This window comes from Pseudopodoces humilis, chromosome 1, assembly GCF_049639895.1.
Source record: "Pseudopodoces humilis isolate 2021_Gansu_Grassland_sample_001 chromosome 1, ASM4963989v1, whole genome shotgun sequence".
NCBI lineage: Eukaryota > Metazoa > Chordata > Aves > Passeriformes > Paridae > Pseudopodoces > Pseudopodoces humilis.
Genome location: NC_142200.1, coordinates 65,413,165 through 65,436,122, shown reverse-complemented (window position 1 = coordinate 65,436,122; position 22,958 = coordinate 65,413,165). Strand labels below are relative to the sequence as shown.

Below are 22,958 nucleotides of genomic sequence, written 5' to 3'. Positions count from 1 at the left end.
CTGCCACTGCCTGAAGGGATTCAAACCCTCTTTTTCCCAAGCACACCCTAACCACTGACCTAGAAGCAGGTCTGGTGTGGGAGTGTGGAAAGGTGTTCTCTTCCACAGCCAGGGATGGAGTTTTCTCTCTGTTCCAAAGAGAACAAAGCCATAGTTTGGTAATGAACATGGTTATCAGAATGGTCTGCTTATGTATTTTAGGTCTTTGTTTTTGTTACATATTTTGTCTTATGATTTTAATTTTAATACAAAATACACAGTTGTGCAAACAGGGATCAGAAATAATTTAAATAATTTGTCTAAACTTTAGACAAAAAGTGAAATAGTGATGCCATCCATCTAATAAGAAGTGTTTATGTTGTAGTAAAAATGCAATACTGTTAATTCAAGAAGCAAATTTGAAATGGATTGGAGGAAACTCTTTTCTAATACATATTTACGCTGTAGCAGAGGCCATCATTTTGGGAGGGGTGAATGGATATATGTGGCTACATGTCTTGTAATTATTGTCCTGCCCCAGAATGTAAGTACTGGCTGACTCAGGAAGAAAAAATGCCCTTGCTGTTTAAAAGACCCTGCTGTGGATAAGGAGCATTTTTGAGAATTAAAAGACAAAATTCCTTTTATAAAGCATTCTTGGCCACTGCTGGGATTTACCACATGAAAAGAGAGTCTTAGGTCATATTTGCCTTTTTATCATTTATTTAACAGAGAAATATGATTTGTTGTATCATATGTCCTTAATTTTCAATAAACACCTAAAATTCCATGCTTCTGTGTACAACCTACCCAATATGTGTACTACATAAAATCTGATGTAATTAAAAAAGATAGCTCATTTTGTAAACATCCACAGGCTTAGAGCTGAAGCCTTCCACACAGTTTTAAGCAACTTAGGTATTTGAGTTTCTGCCCTTGGAGTGCTGACATGCTTGTAGCTTTACTTACCCTGGTGTTCATAATGATGCAGTGTGCTTATCATGACAGCCTTATTTATTACTTCCTCAGATTTTTACTTTCCTGAGTTAATGAAAGAGCAAGAAGAAAGGCAGGAAAGGCTAAGACACCTATGATAGTTTCTGCATAAATTAGATAAGGTTTACAGGTATGGCTAGTGTCACTTAAGTAGTACAGCTGGAAAACTCAAATCAAATTCCAGGATTTAAGTTTTTTTTCATATTTGAAAGTGAAACAGCAACTTCCCAAGCTAAATACAGAGCTACTGCTTAGAGTTTGATTAGATATGAATCAAGGAGAAAATGTTGGCATCTCAGAAGTATAGGGGATGTTCATCATTGAACAAGGCAAGGGGGAAAGTATTGTGAAAACACTCATCATTAGGATAAAGATGGAGGGAGTTAAAACCCTCTAGGAAATTGTATGAAAGCTTTGTGGCATACAAAGTCTTTCTGTTGAGTCTGTGGTGTATTGGTATGCAGTCCATCCAGAAGCTTGTCTTAATATTTCAGATAATCAGGTACATTTAATAAAAGATGACTCCTCTATCTAAAAACTTGGTTGAATTTATGCCCTGAAACCATCAGGACTACAGCAAAATCCTGCTGAATTGGAATATGCAGAAATTAGGGCAGTAATTAATGTGAGTTATATGACTGCTTATGACCAAAAGAGCTTTTTTTTTTTTTTTACTAAAACCATTATTTTCTATTTTATAAGATATTGATTTCTAGCCAGGGAAACAGAGAGCTCTGTGGAGAGTTGTGCAATCTCTGTGCTTGGAAGTGTTCGGGGCCTGCTGGGGAAAAGCCCCAAGAATCTAGTCTGAGGTCAGTTTTGACTCTGCTTTGGGCAGGAGGTGAGCTGTTGCCTCCTGAGACCCCTTCCAGCCTCAGTGATTCAGTGTTACTGTGTCGACTTCCAGATGTCTGATCATGTGACTAAGACGGGTGTGTCCTCTCCCTAAACAAACAGTCCTACACTCCTGCCATAGGCAGGTGCAAACATGAAAATTACCACAAAAATCAGCTACTGGATTTAGACAGTATTAAGTCTCCCTATACTGTAACAATGGTAGAGCTGCTCTTCCCTTGAAAGGAGAGGACAATGTTATGACAGCAAAATTAACTGCTAAAGTCAACAAACTTGAATAGAAGGCCATTTTTCCTTGGTGTATGCACAGTGTGTTCAGGCTCCTCAAACCAAAGTAGTAATCCGGAAAGGCCTTATTCTTTAAGTTGATTATCTTTATTTACATAGTCTAGGACTAGAAGTGCTAGTTTGAGTCTCATATTAATGACCCTGAATTTTCTCAAGTCAGAAATTCCATTTTCACCTGCATTTTTGTTAAACCTATTTGTTGCAGCCAGAATTGCCTTTTTTTACAGATACAGACTTGTACTTCTTATCCTTGTCCTTTTCTTTTTATCTGTCCAAAAGGTATTTTTTTATTTGCTGAATATATATTGTGAGAAATGTCTTAAAATGGGATCCTGTTAAACCCACCACAAAATGTTAAGTACTGTTTCCCTCTCACCTGCAATTGTGGATGTGATGTCAAAACTCCACTAATTCTAATGTAGTGGCAAGTCAAGCCTTTTAATAGTTCTGTTCTATTTCAAGCAAAAAAAAGCAGTTGGGATAGAAGTTTATTTGAAAACACTGAACTGTCTGGCACTTTTCAGATCTGCTGCAGTTCCTCAATTTCAATATATGGTATCAGGGTGAAGTGCCACAGAACTTGCATAGCTGAGTAAACAACCACCTACTTGTACAAATGTTTCTGCAGAAATATGTCAGAAATTTGCTTTCAAATTAGCTCTACCATACAACTCTCTCTTCCCTTTTCCTCCTGAGCTGCCTCAAAATAGCCTACAAGAGATACTTATATTACCTTATTTTCATCTAAATTAGAATTTGCCATATGTTTATTTTGGTTCAGTTGTCAGGGGTTTTTTGGAGTTTTTTTTTTTTTTTCATTATCCGGTTAAATGTTGGTATCCATAGGATAATGCACCTGCTATTTTGCTGATTACAGGAGACCGGTGTACTAGTCACAGTTGGAATGGTTGGTGGTGAGTTTACTAGATAAAGGAAAGTGAATGAAGTATTCAGGGCATGTGCAACCAGATTTTTTTTGTCCCAGAATATGAGACAAACAATAAAGATCACTGATTTAGGTTGAAGAATTTTAAAGTCTAAGGTACAGTTTCTTTTCTTGTCTTCTTTAAAAGACCTTTGGAGCATCTGATAAAATTACTGCTCTCTGATACATTATGCCTTTGATAACTTTTTGAAGGTTCAGAGAAATAATGTTTTTATTCTCAGTTTCTATAGCATTGCAGTGTTTCATAGATCAGTGTACCCAACCTTTGTCTTTCTGACACAGTGTTTTAGTATGGCAGTCAGTCTTAAGTACCTGTGCATAAATGGAAAAACATTCTAAGTAACTTTAGACTGCAATGGGCCATGGCAGAAGTATTGTGGTTAGCAGAAATGAAATAAAACTAGAATTTTTATATTTAAAGTGTATAAAAATTCTGGTTTTATTTCATTTAAAATCATAAAGAATCAAGTGCTAAAATGTGCAAAAAATAGAGAAAATGCAAAACTAACGTTTTGTTTTCTGTATTGGTTTATCCAGTAGTCCATAACATTTTGAAGGTAAGATTTAACTCTTCTAATTCAGGTGTGGTTTTTACTAAGAAAAATGTATAGAGTAGGAGCTCTGACAGATACACTCTGCTTTCAGATGAAACTATTTAATTGCCTTTCCTTGAAGAAATGTAGTTTTGTTTTTCTTTGTTACTAAATTGTTACTTCTCATCAGAATAGATAATGTTCTACAGAATAAACTACAATCAAGAAATTAAGGAGTTTTTTGGGTTTTTTTTCAGAATGAAATTACTCTCCTATCAGTCATAGGAGCCAATAACTTCTTGCTTTCCTTGTCCTTGATTCAGTCACGTGTAGATGAATGGACCTGGATCCTTCTCCTGCCTTGGCTGAAGGCTGTTACTCGGCACAGGGATTCTGGTATGCTCCCTGAGCGCAGCTTTACAATGTTAATGGCACATAAGCATATTGTAATCCTCCACTCTTTTCTCAGAAGTACTTTGACCTTAACTGTTCTGTATCAAATGATGTATTTTAACTTTAAGCAGTTTAGCCAAAGTCCTTGACTGATTTTTTCTGATAGAGAAAGGAACATACTGGCAGCTTTTTTATAAAAATTCAATTGTGATTTACTGTAGTCTTTTTTGCTAGTATGCTTCCATCCATTTTCGGTCTTAAAGCTCATCAATTTAGGAGACTTTTTTTATTTAGAGGAGTCAAAATATTCTGTTAGCTGAGCTTGCTTTTTAGCCTCGATGAAAGTATGACCAAACGTGCTTTTGGATTCTAAATATACTGAAAGTTTTAGCTCTAGGGCCACTTCGGCAATGTCATTCAGCTTATGCTTATGAATTTGTTAAAGTTACAATTTTCTTAATAAAGAAAACTGTCAAACTTTATAAACAAGGAGTAGTCCCAATCCACCAAATGAAATCTAAAAGTTAGAGATCCCTTGCAATTATTTAAACCGAAGGGAGCTTTGTGGCAAATGCAAATTAAACCAAGCTTTTCTGGGATAGTGTGAAGCTATTCACAGTTGTGTCCCAATTACATTTTATTTGAGGCTTTTCCCCACAGGAAATAGCAATTTTTTTTCCTTTAAATATCTGTAAGTTATAAAACTTTGCCTATCACAGTACTTAAAAGTCTTTAAATGGGAAAGCCTGTTTGGCATTTGAAATCTCCTGAGAATAAATCCAAGCTTTTTACGAAGCTTGTTCATCCTTTTCTTTGTTTGACTATTTAATAATTTTGAAGAGAAGAATGTGAACTTGAGTTTTTCTTGCCTTTTGTTTCTTTTTTGTTTTTTTTTTGTTTTTGTGGGTTTTTTTTTAAGTGAGCATTACCATTATGAAAGGAGATCTTATATAATGAAATTGCTATGTCTTTTCCCCCCAGGTTTTTCAGAAATGCTTGAGAGGTGGGGAATGTAATTAAAATCTTAGACTCCCTTTGGTTGCATTTTTAATTTGAATTCTAACCCTCACACATCATGATAGAGCATTGCATTAGGGTGTTTTATACCACTACCGAAGTGACTAAAATAATTAGTATTTTATACATTTTGGTAAGTATTTTGTCACTGAAACCACCAGTACAGGTGAATGATAATGGTTTGAAGCTCAGACACTGACAGGACCCTAAATGAGAATGTCGCCTTTTAATCAAGAGCACTTGGAGTCTATGGTATTGAAATGCCCTACAGAGAGCATAGAAAAGCCATCCATCACTTTGTGACAGTCCAATCTTTCAGTGCATGAGTAAAATTTTATTCAGCCTTTCTAGGCAGTTGGAATGTGAGGTGTTTAACTCGCCTCAGAACAGCAGAAGTTCGAAAGCATAATGTCGAGATTGCTATCTGGGCAGTTATGTGTCTTTATGTATTTATTTATTTAAATTGCAATTGAAGTGTTTTCCATGTCTTGCTTCAAACACTTTCCCCCATACTCATATATCCAACAGCAGAGATTATATCTAAATTTTAGTCATATGTTTGGAGTTAATTTGCACAGCTGATTAATTCGATGCTTGGTGGAAATACTCAACAAGTCAAAGGGAAAGAACTGCTGTTTTAGGAAAGGCAGCTTTTGTAAGTCTCCTACAGGTAAGTAGTTTGACACATGACTCAGAAACCCTCTGCAGAACGGTTAGAAGAAGTGCATTTAGTGATACATGTACTTGGAATTGTAAACTATTATTGTAATAGTCCAACAATCTAATTTCAGGCTTTGTGTTGTTATGTTTGTTTTTAACAACCCTCTTTCATCTTTCTTTATAAGTCAAAACAGCAGTAGCATCTGAGGACAATGTGGTAATTTAAGCAAAAATATTTTTGTTGTCAGGCCTTTGGGATATTTACTTGTGATGTCAGTGGAAGCAGAAACCTATATGAGGACGCTTGTCTTTTAAGATGAGTTGACAGTGAAACCCACTGACTTTGATAGATTTACTCCCAATTTAAACTCTATACACAAATGACTTGCCAACCCTTGTAGGTGCTTGAAATCAAGGACAGTGATCTGCACTGTACTTAACAGCTGGGTACTACTCAAGATTTTGGTTTTTTTAAGTTAATTCAGTTTTTCAGTGCCCTGTGGAACAAAATTTGCTGTGAATGTGCAAGATTAGGTTTTTGTTTTGTTTTTTTCCTTCTTGGCGTGCGAACATTTTCAAGCTGAATTCCAGATGAGGAAGACATATTTATACATCTTACTGAAAAAGTCTTTCCAATAAACCCTTCTGTCACAGATATGGATAGAGTTAATTTTGTTCTAGACAGTGCTGTTTCTTCAGTCCTGCATTGTTACAGAATATTCAGTAAGTTTGCTTTCAGAAATACACCATGGTTATAATGTTGGTGATGAGAAATTTTTTAACCATCATTTTAACTTGAGCTTAAACACATCTAATTCTGACACCTTTCTCAGTGAATTATTTCCAGCAATGTAAAGAGCTGCATTTTTGTCTGCCAGAGGGTACGTGTTCAAGTTTTAATGGCCCCTGTCATGTCATCATGCAAAGTTAAATGATTTAAATATTCAGAATGTGCAAGAGCCTGGGCCAGCCTTGTTATAGTGAGAGCTAATATATTAATCAAACAGCTTAATATATGTTCCAGTATGAGCAGTATTAGCTGGCACTCAGTTAAATAGCTGACATTCAGGATCTACTCCCAATTTTAAAAAGTCTACTCGTATCATCGCTGCTGTCATCTAGTGACATTTGTGCTCTGTTTCCATATGGCATTCTCACTCACTGTAATTGTCTGCTAGTGAAAATACAGGTATTATCCATCGATTTTATAAATTACCATTTTCTTCCCTGGCTGCATGCCACAGCTGTCAGGATTTCACAGAACTTACACACAACTAAAATCCAAGTAAGTTGCTACAAGTTGGATATTGCTGCTTTAAAAGTAACCTACTACAGGAACAATTGGACATCCACCATTATTGAAGCTGAGTTAAAGCAATGTTGTTGTAGTATTGTGATTATGAAAATCAGCTGCCAAAAGAAAGTAAAAGTAATTTAAATTATTTATTGAATTTCACATTGAGAGGTTGAAGTCAAGTGGGTTCCTCAGTAAACTGGGTACTTAGAGGAGCCAGACCCCTCTAATTAGTTCTTTTTCAATAGTTACATACAACACCTTCATCATCACTATAAGACATTCAGCATTTCAAAAATACTGAATGCAGAAACAAAAGCAGAACAAAACCCAACATGTAAAATCATCATCTACGATTTCTGTACTCAATATATAGTCAAAACTAACAAATTAATGATTTGCAGAAAACAGAATCAATGTTTTTAGTATTGTTTTTGCATCCTTAAATGAGAAACTTCCTTTCCAATTCTCACAGAATTTATTTATGCATTTAAGTTTTGATTTACCAACACACTGTTCAGTTACCTTCTGGTTTTAAATTTTGTTTTAGCATGTAAAACTGTTAACACCTAGTGAAACTGGACACTGATGGTTCATAGTATACCTTCAGTGATGTGCAAATATGTTTTTTTTCTAAGCCATGGCATGTGTGGTGTGCAGTGATAGGATGCCAGAAAAGCATGTATTTACATCTTTGACTTAATGTTTCATATTTTCATGGGGTTTTTATATATATAGTAAAATCCTATTAGTCTAAAATAATAAAAAAAAAGTTATAGAATATAATTGGAAAGTAAATAGGTAAGAAATTTTACGTCAGTATATATCTGCTATATCTGATATAATATATCCTGAGGTTGCAGTTTTAATCCTTGCTGGGGGAATTAAAAAAAAATTAAAACAAAAAAAAGAAATTATGAGTCAAACAAGCACTTTTATAATAAGCTAATTTCACCTGATTTATTGCCATTGCAGACACCCATCCCAAACCTCACAATGCTGATTCCACCTAGAAATAGCCAAAACAAAGAAATCAGTTTCCATGGTTTACAAGTTTTGCTTGTCCTCTCTAAATAAAACCAGATAGATGGCACAGTCTTTGGAAAACATATGAAAACATCTGCGGTAGGGAATTTGGAACAGAATATATACAAAAAATTAATAGATCTACCAAAACTTAATACTCAAAGTAGTATGTGAATAGGCAGCCTCCCAGTGTGTTTTTTCCCAGTACAGGCAGTATATACAGCAGGGTCCAAACCAGGCTCATTCCTGGGGTTTGGCTTTACTCAAAAGAAACCAGTGTAGAGGTAGCAAAATTTAGGTCAGGTCTCTTCCCCAGACTTGGCTGCTCCTAAAACAAACTTATTAGGGCTCCCAAGTGTTTGCTGCAGGTTTTCAGTCTCTCTCAAATGTTTGCTACCAAGTCCTCTGCCATCTTCCTCCCTTGGGTTACTGTCACCCAGTCGTAGGTCATAACAGGGAGAGCACTGTTCCACCCAGCAGGGATGCTCTGAATACTCGATAGATGGTCTTGTGAAAAGAACTGCAAAATAGAAGCTCATCCCTTCACTATTTCTCTTGTCTGTCCCAGGAGGGATAGAGGTTGCCAACTTGCCATACTGTGGTTGTAGTTAAAATTCAGCTGAAGCACATAAGCACAACTTTACAGAGGGAATGAAATTGCACAAGTGCTCCTGTAAGAAGTATCTGACCTGCTGCCTATGACTTTTAATATATGCCATTCCAGTCAAGGTTGCTCAATGCCATGGGGATACTGGGAGGAGGAGAGGAACAGAGAGGGGTAACATGAGAAGTGGCTACATGGACTTCAGTGGGGATTAATAGCCACAGAAAGAGGTGCTGGGAGAGGATGAGTTGCTGATAGTTACTGATGGCTTAGCTGCAGTATTTACTGCAGTATTTTTGTCCTGATTTTAGGTACAACTAGCATAAGCATGTTCAGCTGTGTTGACGTCACATCTTCATTTTCCCATGCAGGAGTACCCTGTAAACGTAAAGCCACTCCAAAAGTCTTTGTTACTATAATCTTCAACAGACTATGGAGAAAAACATACTGCTTAGTGACTAATGTAGCACAAATTCCCTGTAGCCCTAGTTACATAAACTACCATTTAAAAGACACAATTTAGTTATAAAGTGCACGTTAAAAGCTGCTCTCTCCTCCAAGTGCATATTGAATTCTCCATAAAGATTGTTTACAAGATCAGTTAGAAAGAAACTTTAAAGAAGCTTTTGAGCATTTCAGCCCATGGTTGCACCTTCTTTTTAGCCCCATGGCAAAGCATTTGGGATTATCCCAGAAGTCTGGGGGTGAGGGAGTTAGCTAAGAGAGTGGCTCGGTAGGGAAAATGTGCTGAGGCTGGGCTGTGGATTGGGCAGGAAGGGGAAGCTGCCCCACACGTGACTGGGGGTTACAGCACACATTGAGCAGAGCGTGTTCCCTGGTGACAGACATTTCCTCACTGTGCTCACGACACCGCCGTCACTTCACAGGACTACAAAGGGCATTTGAATTCTTCCTGTTTGTTTGTCCCAACACATGACAGTGAAGAATGAACCGTCCTCCAATCTAAATGACCAAGAAAACAAGCACATTTGGAAGAGATTTGTTCAACTGATGTTAAAAGTTGATTAGTACCTTTACTGAGCAGTAATTGTTCACTGAGGAATCTCTTTTCAGGCTGTAAATAATGATTTGTATTATCACCGTGTTATTCACTTTCAGGAAACGTGTTTTGCAGAACAAAGGTAGATCCATATCCCCTGCCTTTCAGAAATGAACCTGAAAAATTACATGATGTTTCCTATGCTTTATATCCTGATGTTTAAAACCTAGGCCAGGGAGATTTGTAGATTCTGGAGGCACTTGCAGTTTGTGGCTATAAAGCTGCAGAGGATGTCAGCTGAGACTTCTGCAGGCAGCACGGGAAGAGCTTTTCAAAGCTCTGTATTTCCAGAGTTCACGCCTTTGTTCAATAGCACATTATTCGGGAAGCAGTGCTTCTGCTCAGCTCTTCAATGTTTTTCCAGAAGGAAAAGCACATTAGCTGAGTGTCTCTCTGCTGTGGTCCCAATGCTAAAAATCAGAGTTTTCGTACAAGCAGTGCTGAGTGAGGGAACTGGCATGCCTCTACAGTAGGCTTTATCTCAGTTCCCAGCCTTTAACTGCAATCACGATACTCAGTCTTACTTGCTTCCCACTCTGTCACAGGGCTCTGAAATCATGGTATCAGCTGCATGCCTCAGTGGTATGAAAAACACTTTACAGCCCTGCACCTTTGCTTGGACAAGAAACTGCTGCTCTCAAATTGTCCATGACAGATCCAGAGGCCACTGCTGGCACTGTGTCACTGGCACTGGAGGATGACTTGAGTGATCCCATGAACCTGATGCCTTGATGGGCAACAAACCCAAAAAGCAGCAGTTACTGCTCTAGATCCTGCTGCCTCTGCCACCAAGCAAGGGATACTTGGCACCAACAAAATCAACATCTGTCTTGTAATGAGAACTAACCCAACTCTTAGCAGATTTCTTACCTGAAATCCCTTAGGAGTCAGTATGGAAATTACATGTAGTATTTACATTCAGCAATTGTCATGCCAGCCAGGAACAATTTCTTACTTTATTCCCTTCCCACTGCGCAGCAAGATTAGCACTGAATCCACACATTAGAAAACCACTGAAGACAGGGTAGTATGTAAGTATATCCAGCTGCAGTAATTACAGATTATATGTATGAGGAAGTTTCTTTCCCTTTACTATTGAACTGTTTTTATTTGCTGAATCTCAAAGTACTAGTTACTGTTTTGAGATATTGTTGAAATACTACTGAAAGCCTGTTTCATAGAAACCAGAATACTTAGGAGAAGATCACTGAAGGGGCAAAAATGATAAAGTAATTATCTGTAGAACTAGATTTAAAACCAACCAGATGGTACCAAAGAAAAGTCAAGAATGCTTTGAAGAATAAATCTGAGTCCTGATTCTTCCACTTAAGAGAATTTACACTGATAATGAGCAGTATCAGAGATAATGAATTAATGAAAAATAATCTTTTATCTCAAGCCTTGTCTTTCTCAAAGCTGACTAATGTTTGCTGCTGAAATCGGAAATGCTGGAAGCATGCATGTACAAGAATATACTTTGAAACCTAGGAACTCAGTGTATAAAGCCACTTTACTCAGGATTGATGAATATATTTTCTCTACTCACTGCCTTATAATGTACATGTTTCTAAACATCCATCTGCGTTTGTTCCGTTTCTCTGACAGTCACTGCCTTTTAATGTTTTCTGTCCTCAGTGGAAGAATCAAGTTTAAGCTACAGGCTTCAGTGTTGCTTCTGCTGATGTTATTATTGCCTTATCCCCTGTAATATGAACTTACAGAGGACTGTGTTGTTTCTAAAACAGATTATTTCTATTCATATTTTTATTTTTGTAAGGCACTAGAAACGTTGCTTTTTTACTTTATACTTCCATTATTTAACACCTATCTTTGCTCTGTTGAAAACAGGCACTGTACAATGACTGAAGTATTTCCCCTAAGAAGAATTCAACATGCCTAGTCCCTAATCCTGTAATTACTTTTGCATGTATTAAGAGTAAAAACACTTCCCTTGTAGTCACATGGAGAAGGATATGCTGAATCATGGCCTTTGTTATATAGTCCAGTTTGTAGAGGTACTCCAATAAGCCACAAATAATAATGGTCCTTTTTTCGTACTGCAATGAGTATTTTATCAACACAAAGGGTTTTTACAGTAAAACACTCTTTTTCCCTAAGTATTATTTCTCTAAATGTAACATAAAAGATCCACTCAGTAAATACTGACTTACCTTTTAGCCAAGCTTTTATTCCAAGTAAAAAAAAATAAAAATTTAGGTATGAATTCCTATTGACTAAACTAACAAACTCAGTGGCAGAATTTGCACTGACTTGAGGGTAGATGAGGATTTCAAAGAAACATTTATGTATGTAGCATGGGCTACTTCTGTTAATGTGGAGACTTAAAGGTCACTAACAAATTTTAAAAAAATCCATAAACTCAGCCATGCAGAATTATCAGAAATTGCTTGGATTGACACACAACTTTTTTAGCTTTCCAGTCATACACATCTTTTCTGATTGCTCTTCCTGCTAAATAAATAAACAAACCGTAAAGAAAACCTAGAAAACGCTAACTAGCACCCATGTACATTTTTGAAACTTGCATATAAAAATAATATATAATAAAATACTTCTTCTCAGTCCTGACTCAAGAACAGCTGGAGCCAAGGATGAGGAATAAAATGATTAATCAATTTTTCTTTAGAAAGCTGATGAAAAGCCTTTTTACAAATTTTTTTATATTCCTGTTAATACTTTATAAAGAACATTCTAAAACAGATCCAATGTACATTTCTGCTGTGTTTGGTTGCACATGCTGTTTTGCACTTTATAAAGTGAGATGAGGTGGCTTTAATTAATACTGAAAAAAACCCTATGCAGTTTGTACTCAGTGGGCTTTGGCCATCTATTCCCCTCCTCCCTTTTATGTGTCACTTGTAAATTGATTGAGAAATACTCTGCTTCATGCTTCCCTACTCTTGGCATACAACATCTTTAAAGATTCAAAAGAGATAGGAAAGCTAAGAAAGCAACAGATAGGTAATACAGCAGATGGCTTCATCTCCAGTTAAACTTGCTCATAGTAACAAGCAGTAAGACTGTATTTTTTCTGCAGAGTGCAGGTGGAGAGGCTGCAAGTGAAAATAAATTTCTGAATACAGACTCCAGCACAGGATCAGTGGAAACTACTGCCAAGCCATTACCATTTAAAGACCCAAACTTCATCGTAAGTATATTATTTTAACAATTTGAAATTTCAAACTTTTCCCATAAAAGGCTAACTAGGATTCTATTTAACCATGTTCCTAGTGTAAATATGAAGAAAATAACCTTAATAGCCAAATAGAAGTTGACAATTTTTAAGAAATTCACCTCAATCCATGTAACACCACGGTCTAAAGTGCACACTGTATTATGGCATGAAAATGGCACTGGTCCAGAGGCAGAACTGTTATACTGAATTCTGGAATGAAGTGAGGAAACCTGTTGGGTGCAGGCAAGTGTGGAAGTTTTATGATATGGTATCTCAAAAACCACCACAGCTAGAGAGGAGCAATTAATACTACAAATGTCGGACTCCTAGTCAAGGCAGGATGCAAAGCAGTTGAGCTAGAAATTAGCCAAGGTATCATTAGTAAATGGCATTTTGCTCCTCTTCTGGCCTCTGAAACTCTTAACAGATTTGTGGTGTCTTCTTCCAATCATTGCTAGATTTAGAAGCAAAATGCTCTTTGCTCCCTAGAAGTCTGGCCTGCCAGCATTCACTCATGTAAACACTGACAGCCGATGAAATACAGGCTGCTAACACTTTGAGGGTTAAACTAGGAGAGAAGATGAAGAAGACTAAGTTAGTAATGTTGGGTTTGTTTTTGATATCTTTTTATCTTGCTGTGCCAAGTCTAACTTATTGGCACACAGTACAAATGCTTTCTAGACAAGCAGACCTCTCAGACTGCTGGTCCTAAGCCAGTACTTAGAAAGAAGGATTTTATCCCAGATTTCATTCTGCATGAACAAGATAGAATATCTCACAGCACATAACGAGTAATCAGGCAGCGCACAGCTCACTAAGCACAGGTTTGGCGGGGGTATGAAATTAATCTCTGACATGTGAGTTGCTCTACACCTGCTCTGCAGACAACTTCAGTCATGAGAGGGGCATTCAAACTACTATATACTTTGCTCAATAATCCTCCAGCAAGCACCAGAATCTTTGAGAAATGGGGCTTATTGCAAAAGCTCCTTTTGTGCCCAGAGGCATCCCATGTAGCTTCCACATAGGATTTAAATATCCATGAGGCCCTGAGCTGATCCTTCAGTTCTTAGAGGGATGTCACCATTTCCAAAGAGGCAGTACTAATATCTGCATGCTTGAAATAATAATGAATGTACAGGGTCTTTGGTGACTGCTGCAGAAATAATAGGCAGTTATAATAAAAACCATGAAATTGTCCCCTCCAATACTGTAACTAATTTGAGAAGAAATGCATTGAGTGTTAATCAGCATTTCATTGGTATGACCTGGTAGTAACAATTTGGTTGGATTTTTGCATCTTTCCAGCTTAATTTGCCTTAAAAGGAAGAAAATAAATCAAATAGTGTCTATCTCTCATACATATGCCCAGGTTTGAACCATTAGCTCACTGCAGAGGATAGACTTAAGAGAAGGAGGAAGAACTAACCTTTTCCTAAACTTTCTGATTGGAATTTACATCCCTTGGCAATGAGGAAGGGGAAAAAAACTTTCTGACACTTGTGTAGAGCAATAGCTGCTGTAGAGCATTAGCTCCATCTGTCCTAGCTTTTGCTTTCTCTGAACTTCGCTTGGTTCATTTGTGCTTGAATGGCGTTGCCTTTTCATTGTATGTGTGTGAGGTGATGCTCAGCCCCATTTTTAGGAGGCATAAGTTCATTTAAAAACAGGTTGGTTTTGAGAATACTGAACAAAAAATCATTATGCAGTGATTTGGGGGAAAATTCACGCAATTAATTTGAGTTAGTAGTGTGGAAGTACATGTAGTTTCATGTCATGCTGTAGCAGTCTCTATTACACAATGATCTTTAGATGACTAAGGTGTTACTCTAAGAGCAGATATTGCCTTCTATGTTTTAAATCAGATATCCATCACCAAAACCCAGTATATCATCAGATCGTGAGCGTCTTTTCTGAATATATCTTATGTCTGCAAAGAAAAGCTATTTCATTGAATCCTTCCTCCTGTCATCGTCATCAATTTAACTGGTTAATTTATAAACATTCAAAGCAGAAGTGTGTTTACAGATTTTTGCTGAGTTTCAATGAGACTCATGGGGCAAGTAGTAATTATTAACAGAAATAGCAACTTCTCAAATGTAAGAACATTTTCTTTTTCTGAAGTTAAGCTGTAAATCTGTATCCTTTGATCATTTAGAAGTAGTACAGTATGTTGTGCAGCTTCTGTCTCTGGAGGGACATAAATAAATTACTCTGTAGCAATCACATTTGATAACTGCAACTGCCATTATAGCACCTGTGGCAAGCCTTCCATTAGTGTTCCTTTCAAAATGCAAAACTGTCTCGGCAGCCAACATTCTATTTATTATTCTTTTTCTATTATTCTGTCTGCTAGCCTTTGAAAGAAAAATAAAATTTCTAGAAAGTTTTCATAGTATTCATTACATTTTGCAAAATCTGTTGTGTTTTTTGCAGTCACAGATAATTTGGAAAAGAGCTGCACCTGTAATATGCCATGAAAAGGAGAGAAAAAATTTAGCTGTATAATCACAGTTTTAGAAACAACTTCACAGTAATAAGTTCTAATATGATAGGAAGTACATACAAAATCCTGTAATCTCAGCCTGAGCCTAACCACATTGATTTTCTATTTCCATGTAAAAAGCAGATTTTAATTTCCTTCAGTTAATCGGAAACATAGAAGCTTTGACACAGTCCAAAAAGCTCTGTTTTTGCTTGCAGCCAAGATTAAAGTGTACAGCATAGTAGCCTGCTGATGAAATAAGTGAGAATAACAAATGGTTCATGACAAGATGAGACATATCATCATAAAGACTATGAAATAGAAGTGTCATGCTCTGAAATGGTATTCTTTATTTATTTTTTTCTCTAAACACCATATTTTTAATTCTAGCACTCCGGCATTGGTGGAGCAGCAGCTGGCAAGAAGAACAGAACGTGGAAGAACCTAAAACAAATTCTTGCTTCTGAAAGGGCATTGCCATGGCAACTAAATGATCCTAGCTGTAAGCTGCTTAGATGCTTTGCATGTATTTATAAATAATAGGATCCACACAAATAACTTTCTTTAAAACTAACCTAAATTATTTCATCAGTGTATGCAGTATCCTGCTTGAACAGGGTCCAGTAGTACATTTAAGATTACTCCAATCACACTCATCAGCCCTAAGTGGAAAGTAGGGAGAAGCAAATAATTTGGAGTACCATGGCAAAGTTCAAATACATCTGGGAGGAGAGTTTAATAAGAAAAAATTATTTATCCAAACCAAGTCAGAAATCTTTATTCCCAAGAGTTTTTTGTCACCTTTTCACTGGTTAGGCACATTCTTCTCTTTGTACAGTGCAGAGGTCTTTTGGTGGGTGGCTGCTGCTTGGTTAGTTATATTTGAGCACTTTTCAAATAGTTTTGCGAAGCCACATACCTGCATTAGCTTAGACCTCAGCCCAAGCTTCCTATCCAGCTCCTTATCCCAGATTCTTGGGAGATTTAAATCCTACATCCTCTCTTAGTGCAGCACAGCTGAAACTACACTATTAGCAGTGCTGATTAGCAGTTCTAGCTGGTTGCATCCACAGGAGCAGAGTTACAGCAGTGGTCTTAATCTAGATATTCTTCAAGTCTACTTGTAAAGTAGGATACTACTGAACATAGCTGCTGGCAGAATGCAATTCTCAGATTTTATTTAAGCAAGTGGAGGCATTTCAAAACTGAGCATATGCATATACTTTTTGTCAGAGTTAGTGCTTTATCCAAAAATAGCTTGCTGTTTTTTGAAGTGTTTTAGATGCAACTATTACAGAAAAATGCAGATTACTGTGTGTTCCTGGCCATTGTAACTGGCAATCTGCTGATGTTGCTATTTCTACTATGCTCTGTTTGCAACCAAAATTTTGCAGGATTTTTTATATGGAAGGAAAAGGAATTCAGTTTCATATATAAAACCAGCTGTCTGTGGCATTCGGGTCTTTTGAATTATGAGATGATGAGTTAGAAATTTGATATGGATGGAGTGTTTGAATTGAACATAGCATCTGAATGACTTCCAAGGGAGATTAGGAAAGAGGAAAGAAATTAGTCAGGTATAAGGTATTTTTGTAAACATCCAGAATTGAGGATTTAACTACTTAAGCATACCAACTGTATCTTAAAAAATGTTTATGAGTGATAATTGCTATCTAAAGGGCATCGAAGAACAGCAATTTTCAACCCTCAACCCTGAATGTTTAAACATTCAGACAATTTTCTAGGTCATTGACTGGGCTTAAAGTGGTACATGCTTAAAGATTTAACTGATTTAAAAGATTACTTTGCTTTTCTGGATTATAGTATTTCAGAGCTGCAATCTTGAGCAATGTTTCACGGTCTTAACATACAGTATGCATTTGATAATGGCTATTCTTTGCACATGACTGACTGCAAGGGAATTCATTAAGACTTGGAAGAAATGGACATTTCAAATGGCTCTGACATTTTCCTTTTGGGGAGGGCAGTTCTGCTTGCTGAACTCTATAGGTGAGCAGGATCAGACTGTGATTTACAGTGCTATCAGGCTAAATGTTTTCAGAGGTGATTCTGCTTAATATTTCTTTGCCTTAGTGTTGCTAGTTAATAGAGACATAAGAGAGTTGGTATATGTTATAGAATATATATATAAAATACACTGAGTTAATGCCTTTGTTTCTCTCTAGATTTTAATATTGATGCTCCTCCTTCATTTAGACCTGCTAAGAAATATTCAGACATCTCAGGACTTCCGGTAAGTATTTTTTTTCCCCCTCAAAATTGGCATCACACCTTCCACAGTGAAATAGTGCTGGTGCCTTGTTTTGTGAATGATGTATATACTGAGGTTCCTATTCAGACTGGGGCTTAATAATTATCCGGTGATTTAGAATCAAACCTCAAATAGTTGTCACTACATCACAAAATCCTTAGGTTGCTAATAGATGTCAGGACAGAATAAATACCTTTTCCTGCCAAGTAACTCCTATGACACCTCTTTCTCACCTGTAGAATGTACATTGGTGCCCATAATTTCTAAGTCTTAAGACAGCTACAGGGAAAGCTGATAGTCCACAGTCTCCATGAGTGTTATCTTTGTCAAGATATACCCACACTGACTGAAACTTTACATGCTGTTTGCTTGATTTGGATTTATTTCATTGTATCTTGCAGAGGAAGTTTTAAAAAGATGGCTCAGCAATTTTCAGTAATGAGATTAGGCAAAATTTTATTGTTTGGCCTCTTTTACACCAGGTTAAAAAAAACAAAACCCTTGCTATCATTGCTCTCAAACTTTGCCTCAAACAAATCAGCCTGAAATAGACACTTGGCATACACTGTTGAGAATTTCAAATTCTGTGCTTCAGAGCTGAAAGTTGGAGTTTGGCAGATGTATGCTCTGTGTGTCACAGATGGGGTCTTTTACATGTTTTTGTTAAAGAAAGAGGAGAAAGGGGTGAAAAAAAAAACAAACCACATTTGACTTAGATACAGTTTGCACATTCTCCAGAAAGTCTTGGTAGTTACAATTTGGTGCCTGAATTCCCCAAAGATTCTGTTGGCACAAAGCAGGAGTAAAGTCATTGAATTCTGCCCAACAAAAATTTTGTATCTCTTGTTGAAACTGTTCCTATGTTACATTAATAATTTTACTTAAAACAGAACAGGTATTAGTAACAGCGTGTCTTTTAACTTTTCACCTTCAAATGCCAGTGATTTGTTTTGCAGAAGCCTGTGCATTTCTTACAATTGAAATGAATGGGAATGTTGTATTTTGGAGTAAAAAAATGCTTAAGTAATGGTTACACTAGTAGCTACAATAATGAAAACCCTGTAGTGTCAAGGAGCCTTGCACAGAATCTCTGTGTCACTTGTCCCTGTTTGATGTCTCTTACCCATAGGGCAGTAGCCCACCTTCAAATGTTTGGTATCACCTCCTGGAGATGGCCTTAAAGGTACATGTTTGTTGTGCAGATGTAGGTTAGCATACCACCTTGCATTCTGTGCACTGAATTAGGCAAAAAGTCCTCATTAGGACAGAAAATGGGTGAGCACTTGACTAAGGGCTCCTTTATAGTGGATATTTAGTGTAAGGTATCAAAGAATAGCTGTAGGACCAGCTATAATCCTGCACATCCTAGCATTTGATCTTGACTTGGTAACATGTTTTCTTAGACTTATTTTTTAAGTAACACATTTAAATAAGGAACCTAGTAAGTGGCATGTGGCCAGCCTGTTGCCTCTGAATGTGGTTTGAATAGGGAGTGAGTTGCTCAGATAAAGACTGGTAATCCTTCATTTTCAAAAACAACTTCATTTTCAAAAAGCAACTTCTCCCTAATAGATTAATTGGCAGACAGCAAATGGAAGAGACTGCTCACAAGCACAGGGATGATAATTCCCTGCAGCCAGGCAGAATCCTGCCCCATCTCCAAGGAACCAGATAATGCTTTCCAGCACTAACCTTTGATGTATTTCAAAACTAACAAGTCATTGCACCTATAGTAAGCTGATGATGCAGGGTATAGATGGGAGCGGAGACCACATCCCTACTAGCTATGGGTCAGTTAAACCTTAGGAAATCTCTCAGTTCTCAGCTTTTCTTTACCAGCACCTCTTTTCCATCAGTGATTTTTGTACTATAACTATTCTAGCTTAGTGTAGGTGTTCTCTATACAAACCCATCCAGCGCTACTTTTGTTTTCTTTTCTTCTCTTTCCGCTTTTTTTTTCTTAATTTTCCATTCTCTAATTGCATTGTGAGTCAAGTTTCCTGTTTTACCTGGCCTGCAAAGTTTCTCCAGACGATGATAAAATTACCACATTTAAAAAAAACCCTTTTTTATTAAAATAGCCGAGACAATGTGTCCTTTAAATTGCTAGGCTAGAAATGTTTCATAAGAAGAACTAAATATGCTTTCAAGATCATTTCCTAGTAGGAGGATATGTGGGACAATAGAATATTGTAGAAATGTAGTATTTGAAAAATGTCCCTGTATTTTCTGTGTAAAATATAAAAGCATTTGTGTAAGAATGTATTTTCTGTGGAAATGCTGGATTCCCCATGGGGGCAAAAAATTCCTTAGCATTACCCATTTAGGGAAGAATTAAATTGTCTACTAGGTACAAAAAGAGAAGAGTATTAGAACATTCTTAATCAGCATACCAGCTCTTACATTAGATGCCACAATTAAATTCTACTGATCCCCTTCTCTTTCTGTGTATAAAACAAATGAAATTAAATTTACCAATGGTCTCAGCAGAGCAGCCAATTTATATTTGTAAGGCAGCCTAGAATTCTAAAGCTATTATCTACTGTCTTGACTCTGCAAAATAAACCTATTATTTCCAAGCTTGCAAGGTGAGTATTTAGATATTTTAACATGCAAAACAGAGTCATTTATTGTAAAGCAGATTTTAAAAAAACACCCAAACCTTCACATGTTTATACTTCTCTTCCTTTTCTGAAAATGGATCAGCCCTGTTTCTATAGAAACAGATTGAGATACCTAGTTTATTGTATTTTAAGAGCATGTGTCCATGGCCTTTGACTTAGTTTTTAAACATGACAGAGTTTTTTCTATGCAAATTCATCTTAATTTAATATTCTAATCTTTAATTAATGCTGGAGTATTGGTAAAGTTGGTTTTCAGGCCGAAGTCATGGCATGAATAGCTGGTTACCATACATTAGTGTCTGCCCAATACATAATATCAGAACAGTGAAGAGCTGCCATAATACTTTTAACCTAGATCAGTGCAAAATACAAATTGCAGATATTGCTTGGTTACTCTATTGCAGAATCATGCACATTTGAAGAGCAGTCTAATTGCCTAGCTTTTTCTTACATGAGGCCAGATGTAAAGAGTGAAATAAAAGTAAATTTATACCTGCTGTAATCATGAAGTTACCAGCAGGGATAAATTTATTCCTGATGTTCTAACTTTGCCATTTGTTTGAAGCTTAATTGATGGCTTGAACTGTTAGCTGGCTACATTTAATTAACCTGGCAGCATTTCTTTGTAAAGAAAATCAAGCTACAAATAACACTAAATTTTCCAAGTCATATCAGACCAAATGATTGGCTGGATTGTTACCATGGTCAACAGGTGCCTTTCCAACATAAAAATGTAGAGAGCTCTGCCCTATAACCATGCAGCATGAGAGACTACTCCAGCTCTTCCTGGCCTTTCCTATTTTTAGTACAAATGTCTTGAGGGATCTCAGCTACCTGTGCCTTGCAGACCGCCACCATCTTGTGCTAAAGAAAGGCACAGAAGACACTTTTGGAGCCTTGGCAGGCACTTGGTAATCCAGTGCCGAAGAGGCAGAGATTGTCCTGGAGGCTGAGTGTGGAGGGGCAATGCTCTGATGCCCGTCTTCTCCCAGTGCAGCCTCCTGGCCTACCCCTGAGCTCAGCTGAGCTCCAGGTTTCTGTAGCAACAAGGAAGGGAAGAGGATAGAAGGAAACTGGCACCGCTCCCAGGCACTCAGGGTCCAAATATAGCAGAGGATACCAGCGTAGCCCAGGGTGAGCTGGCCAGGCTGCTATCCTGAAAGCAGGCATCTGGAGCAAACCGCAACACTGGGTTCAAATCTCTTATCAGTTCAGTCACAGAACCATAAGCTGAGACTCCCTAGCTTTAACAACCACTTTAAAGTAAATTAAAAGCTAAATTGTGTGCAGCAGAGAAAGGCAGTCCAAAGCTATCAGAGCACCCATAATTCAGGCTCTTTGTGGGTAATTTATTGGCAGCAGCCTCACTCTTTGGAGAGCTGCCTTGAGAGAGACTGCACAAGGCACAGAGTTGCTAGGGTGAGTTTAGAGAGTTGAGGAATTTCTTTTGCGCTGTGTTTTATAGGAAACTTACTTCAGCCTTCTGTTATGTTTAATGCATTTGTAATCTGATTTTATAGGGGTGTGTAAACTTCTCATAAGTTCTCAAATGAGGAGAAAGAAAAAAAGACAGACTTGTGGCCGCATGGTAGAACAGTAGTGCTGTTACTAGGAAGAGAAAGTCACTGTTTTGTGGTCCTGTAATTAAGAGAATTCTTTTGCTATTATGGTCAGAAATTTAATTTTCTTCCTATCTCTACCATTGTTTCTTTTTCAGGCAAATTACACAGATCCACAGAGCAAGCTAAGATTTAGTACTATTGAAGAATTTGCCTATATTCGGATGCTCCCTTCAGATGTGGTTACAGGATACCTGGCTCTAAGGAAAGCAACAAGTATTGTTTCCTGAACAGACTAAATATTCCTGTATATTGCTTGTGAACAGTGCTGATTTGGAGTACCATGATGGAAGCTGACTGTGGGACTGAGATTGTTTAAAACTATCCATGGATTTTTACATCTGGAAGTAGTTGATAATACATGCATTTGAAGAACACACGGATTTTGTTTTCATAAATGCTGATATTTGTTAGTTTGCCAATTTGTTAGCAATTTAGTTTGGTGAACAGAATAACTTAGACCTTAAGGATATGTATCTATACTATAATGTCTCATTTATATTAATTTCTGTAAAGGTGGGATTTCATCTCCACCCTATATATTTTATGTACTACCCTGGCTCAGAAGAAGCTGTCATTTGAATTAAGGAAAAGGCAACAAGCTATCCAAATGTCTAAAGCTGCCTAACCAGATGTGCTTGCCACTTTGGATATGAAGTTTGTCCCATCTGTAAAATGAAGCTAAAATATCTAGCAAGTGCTGCCATTGTGATGACTTTTCAGGGTTCTGTGGCACTGTGAAAATGAGGACACAAATGTTTATATTGAATTAACTGTCAACATAAATAAAGTTGGTCTCAAACCTGCTTGTAAAATACATTGCCTGTTACATGCTCATTAGTGAACATGTGTAACAGGATCCAATCAAATCACCGTGTAACTCTTAATCATGACACTTTGCAGTTTTTGAGTGCTTCATTTCACAACCTGACTATTCTACTTTCCTAGTGATTACAGTATTTGTACGAATTAGTATGAAGAATGTACTAATTTCCCAGTCTAAAAAGATGCTAAAAAGCAAGATTCTGCTCTCCATTGGCATTCTGACACCCAGATGGCCTTCAGCAAGGCAAGACCTTCTATGTTAGAACACTGAACTTAGCACCATGAG

General features: G+C 37.1%; 1 protein-coding gene across 1 annotated transcript in view; it reads left to right on the top strand.

Annotated features, from left to right (window-relative positions):
• The window catches only part of INO80C (INO80 complex subunit C), a 30,025-nt gene extending 7,361 nt beyond the window's left edge, over positions 1 to 22,664 (top strand). Inside the window, exons 2-5 of the mRNA XM_014256789.2 lie at positions 12,710 to 12,820; positions 15,723 to 15,834; positions 17,519 to 17,586; positions 21,946 to 22,664. Coding sequence (XP_014112264.1) covers positions 12,710 to 12,820; positions 15,723 to 15,834; positions 17,519 to 17,586; positions 21,946 to 22,077 — 423 coding nt within the window. The 3' untranslated portion in view covers positions 22,078 to 22,664. The remainder of the gene's footprint in view (positions 1 to 12,709; positions 12,821 to 15,722; positions 15,835 to 17,518; positions 17,587 to 21,945) is intronic.
• The last annotated feature ends 294 nt before the right edge of the window (positions 22,665 to 22,958 follow it).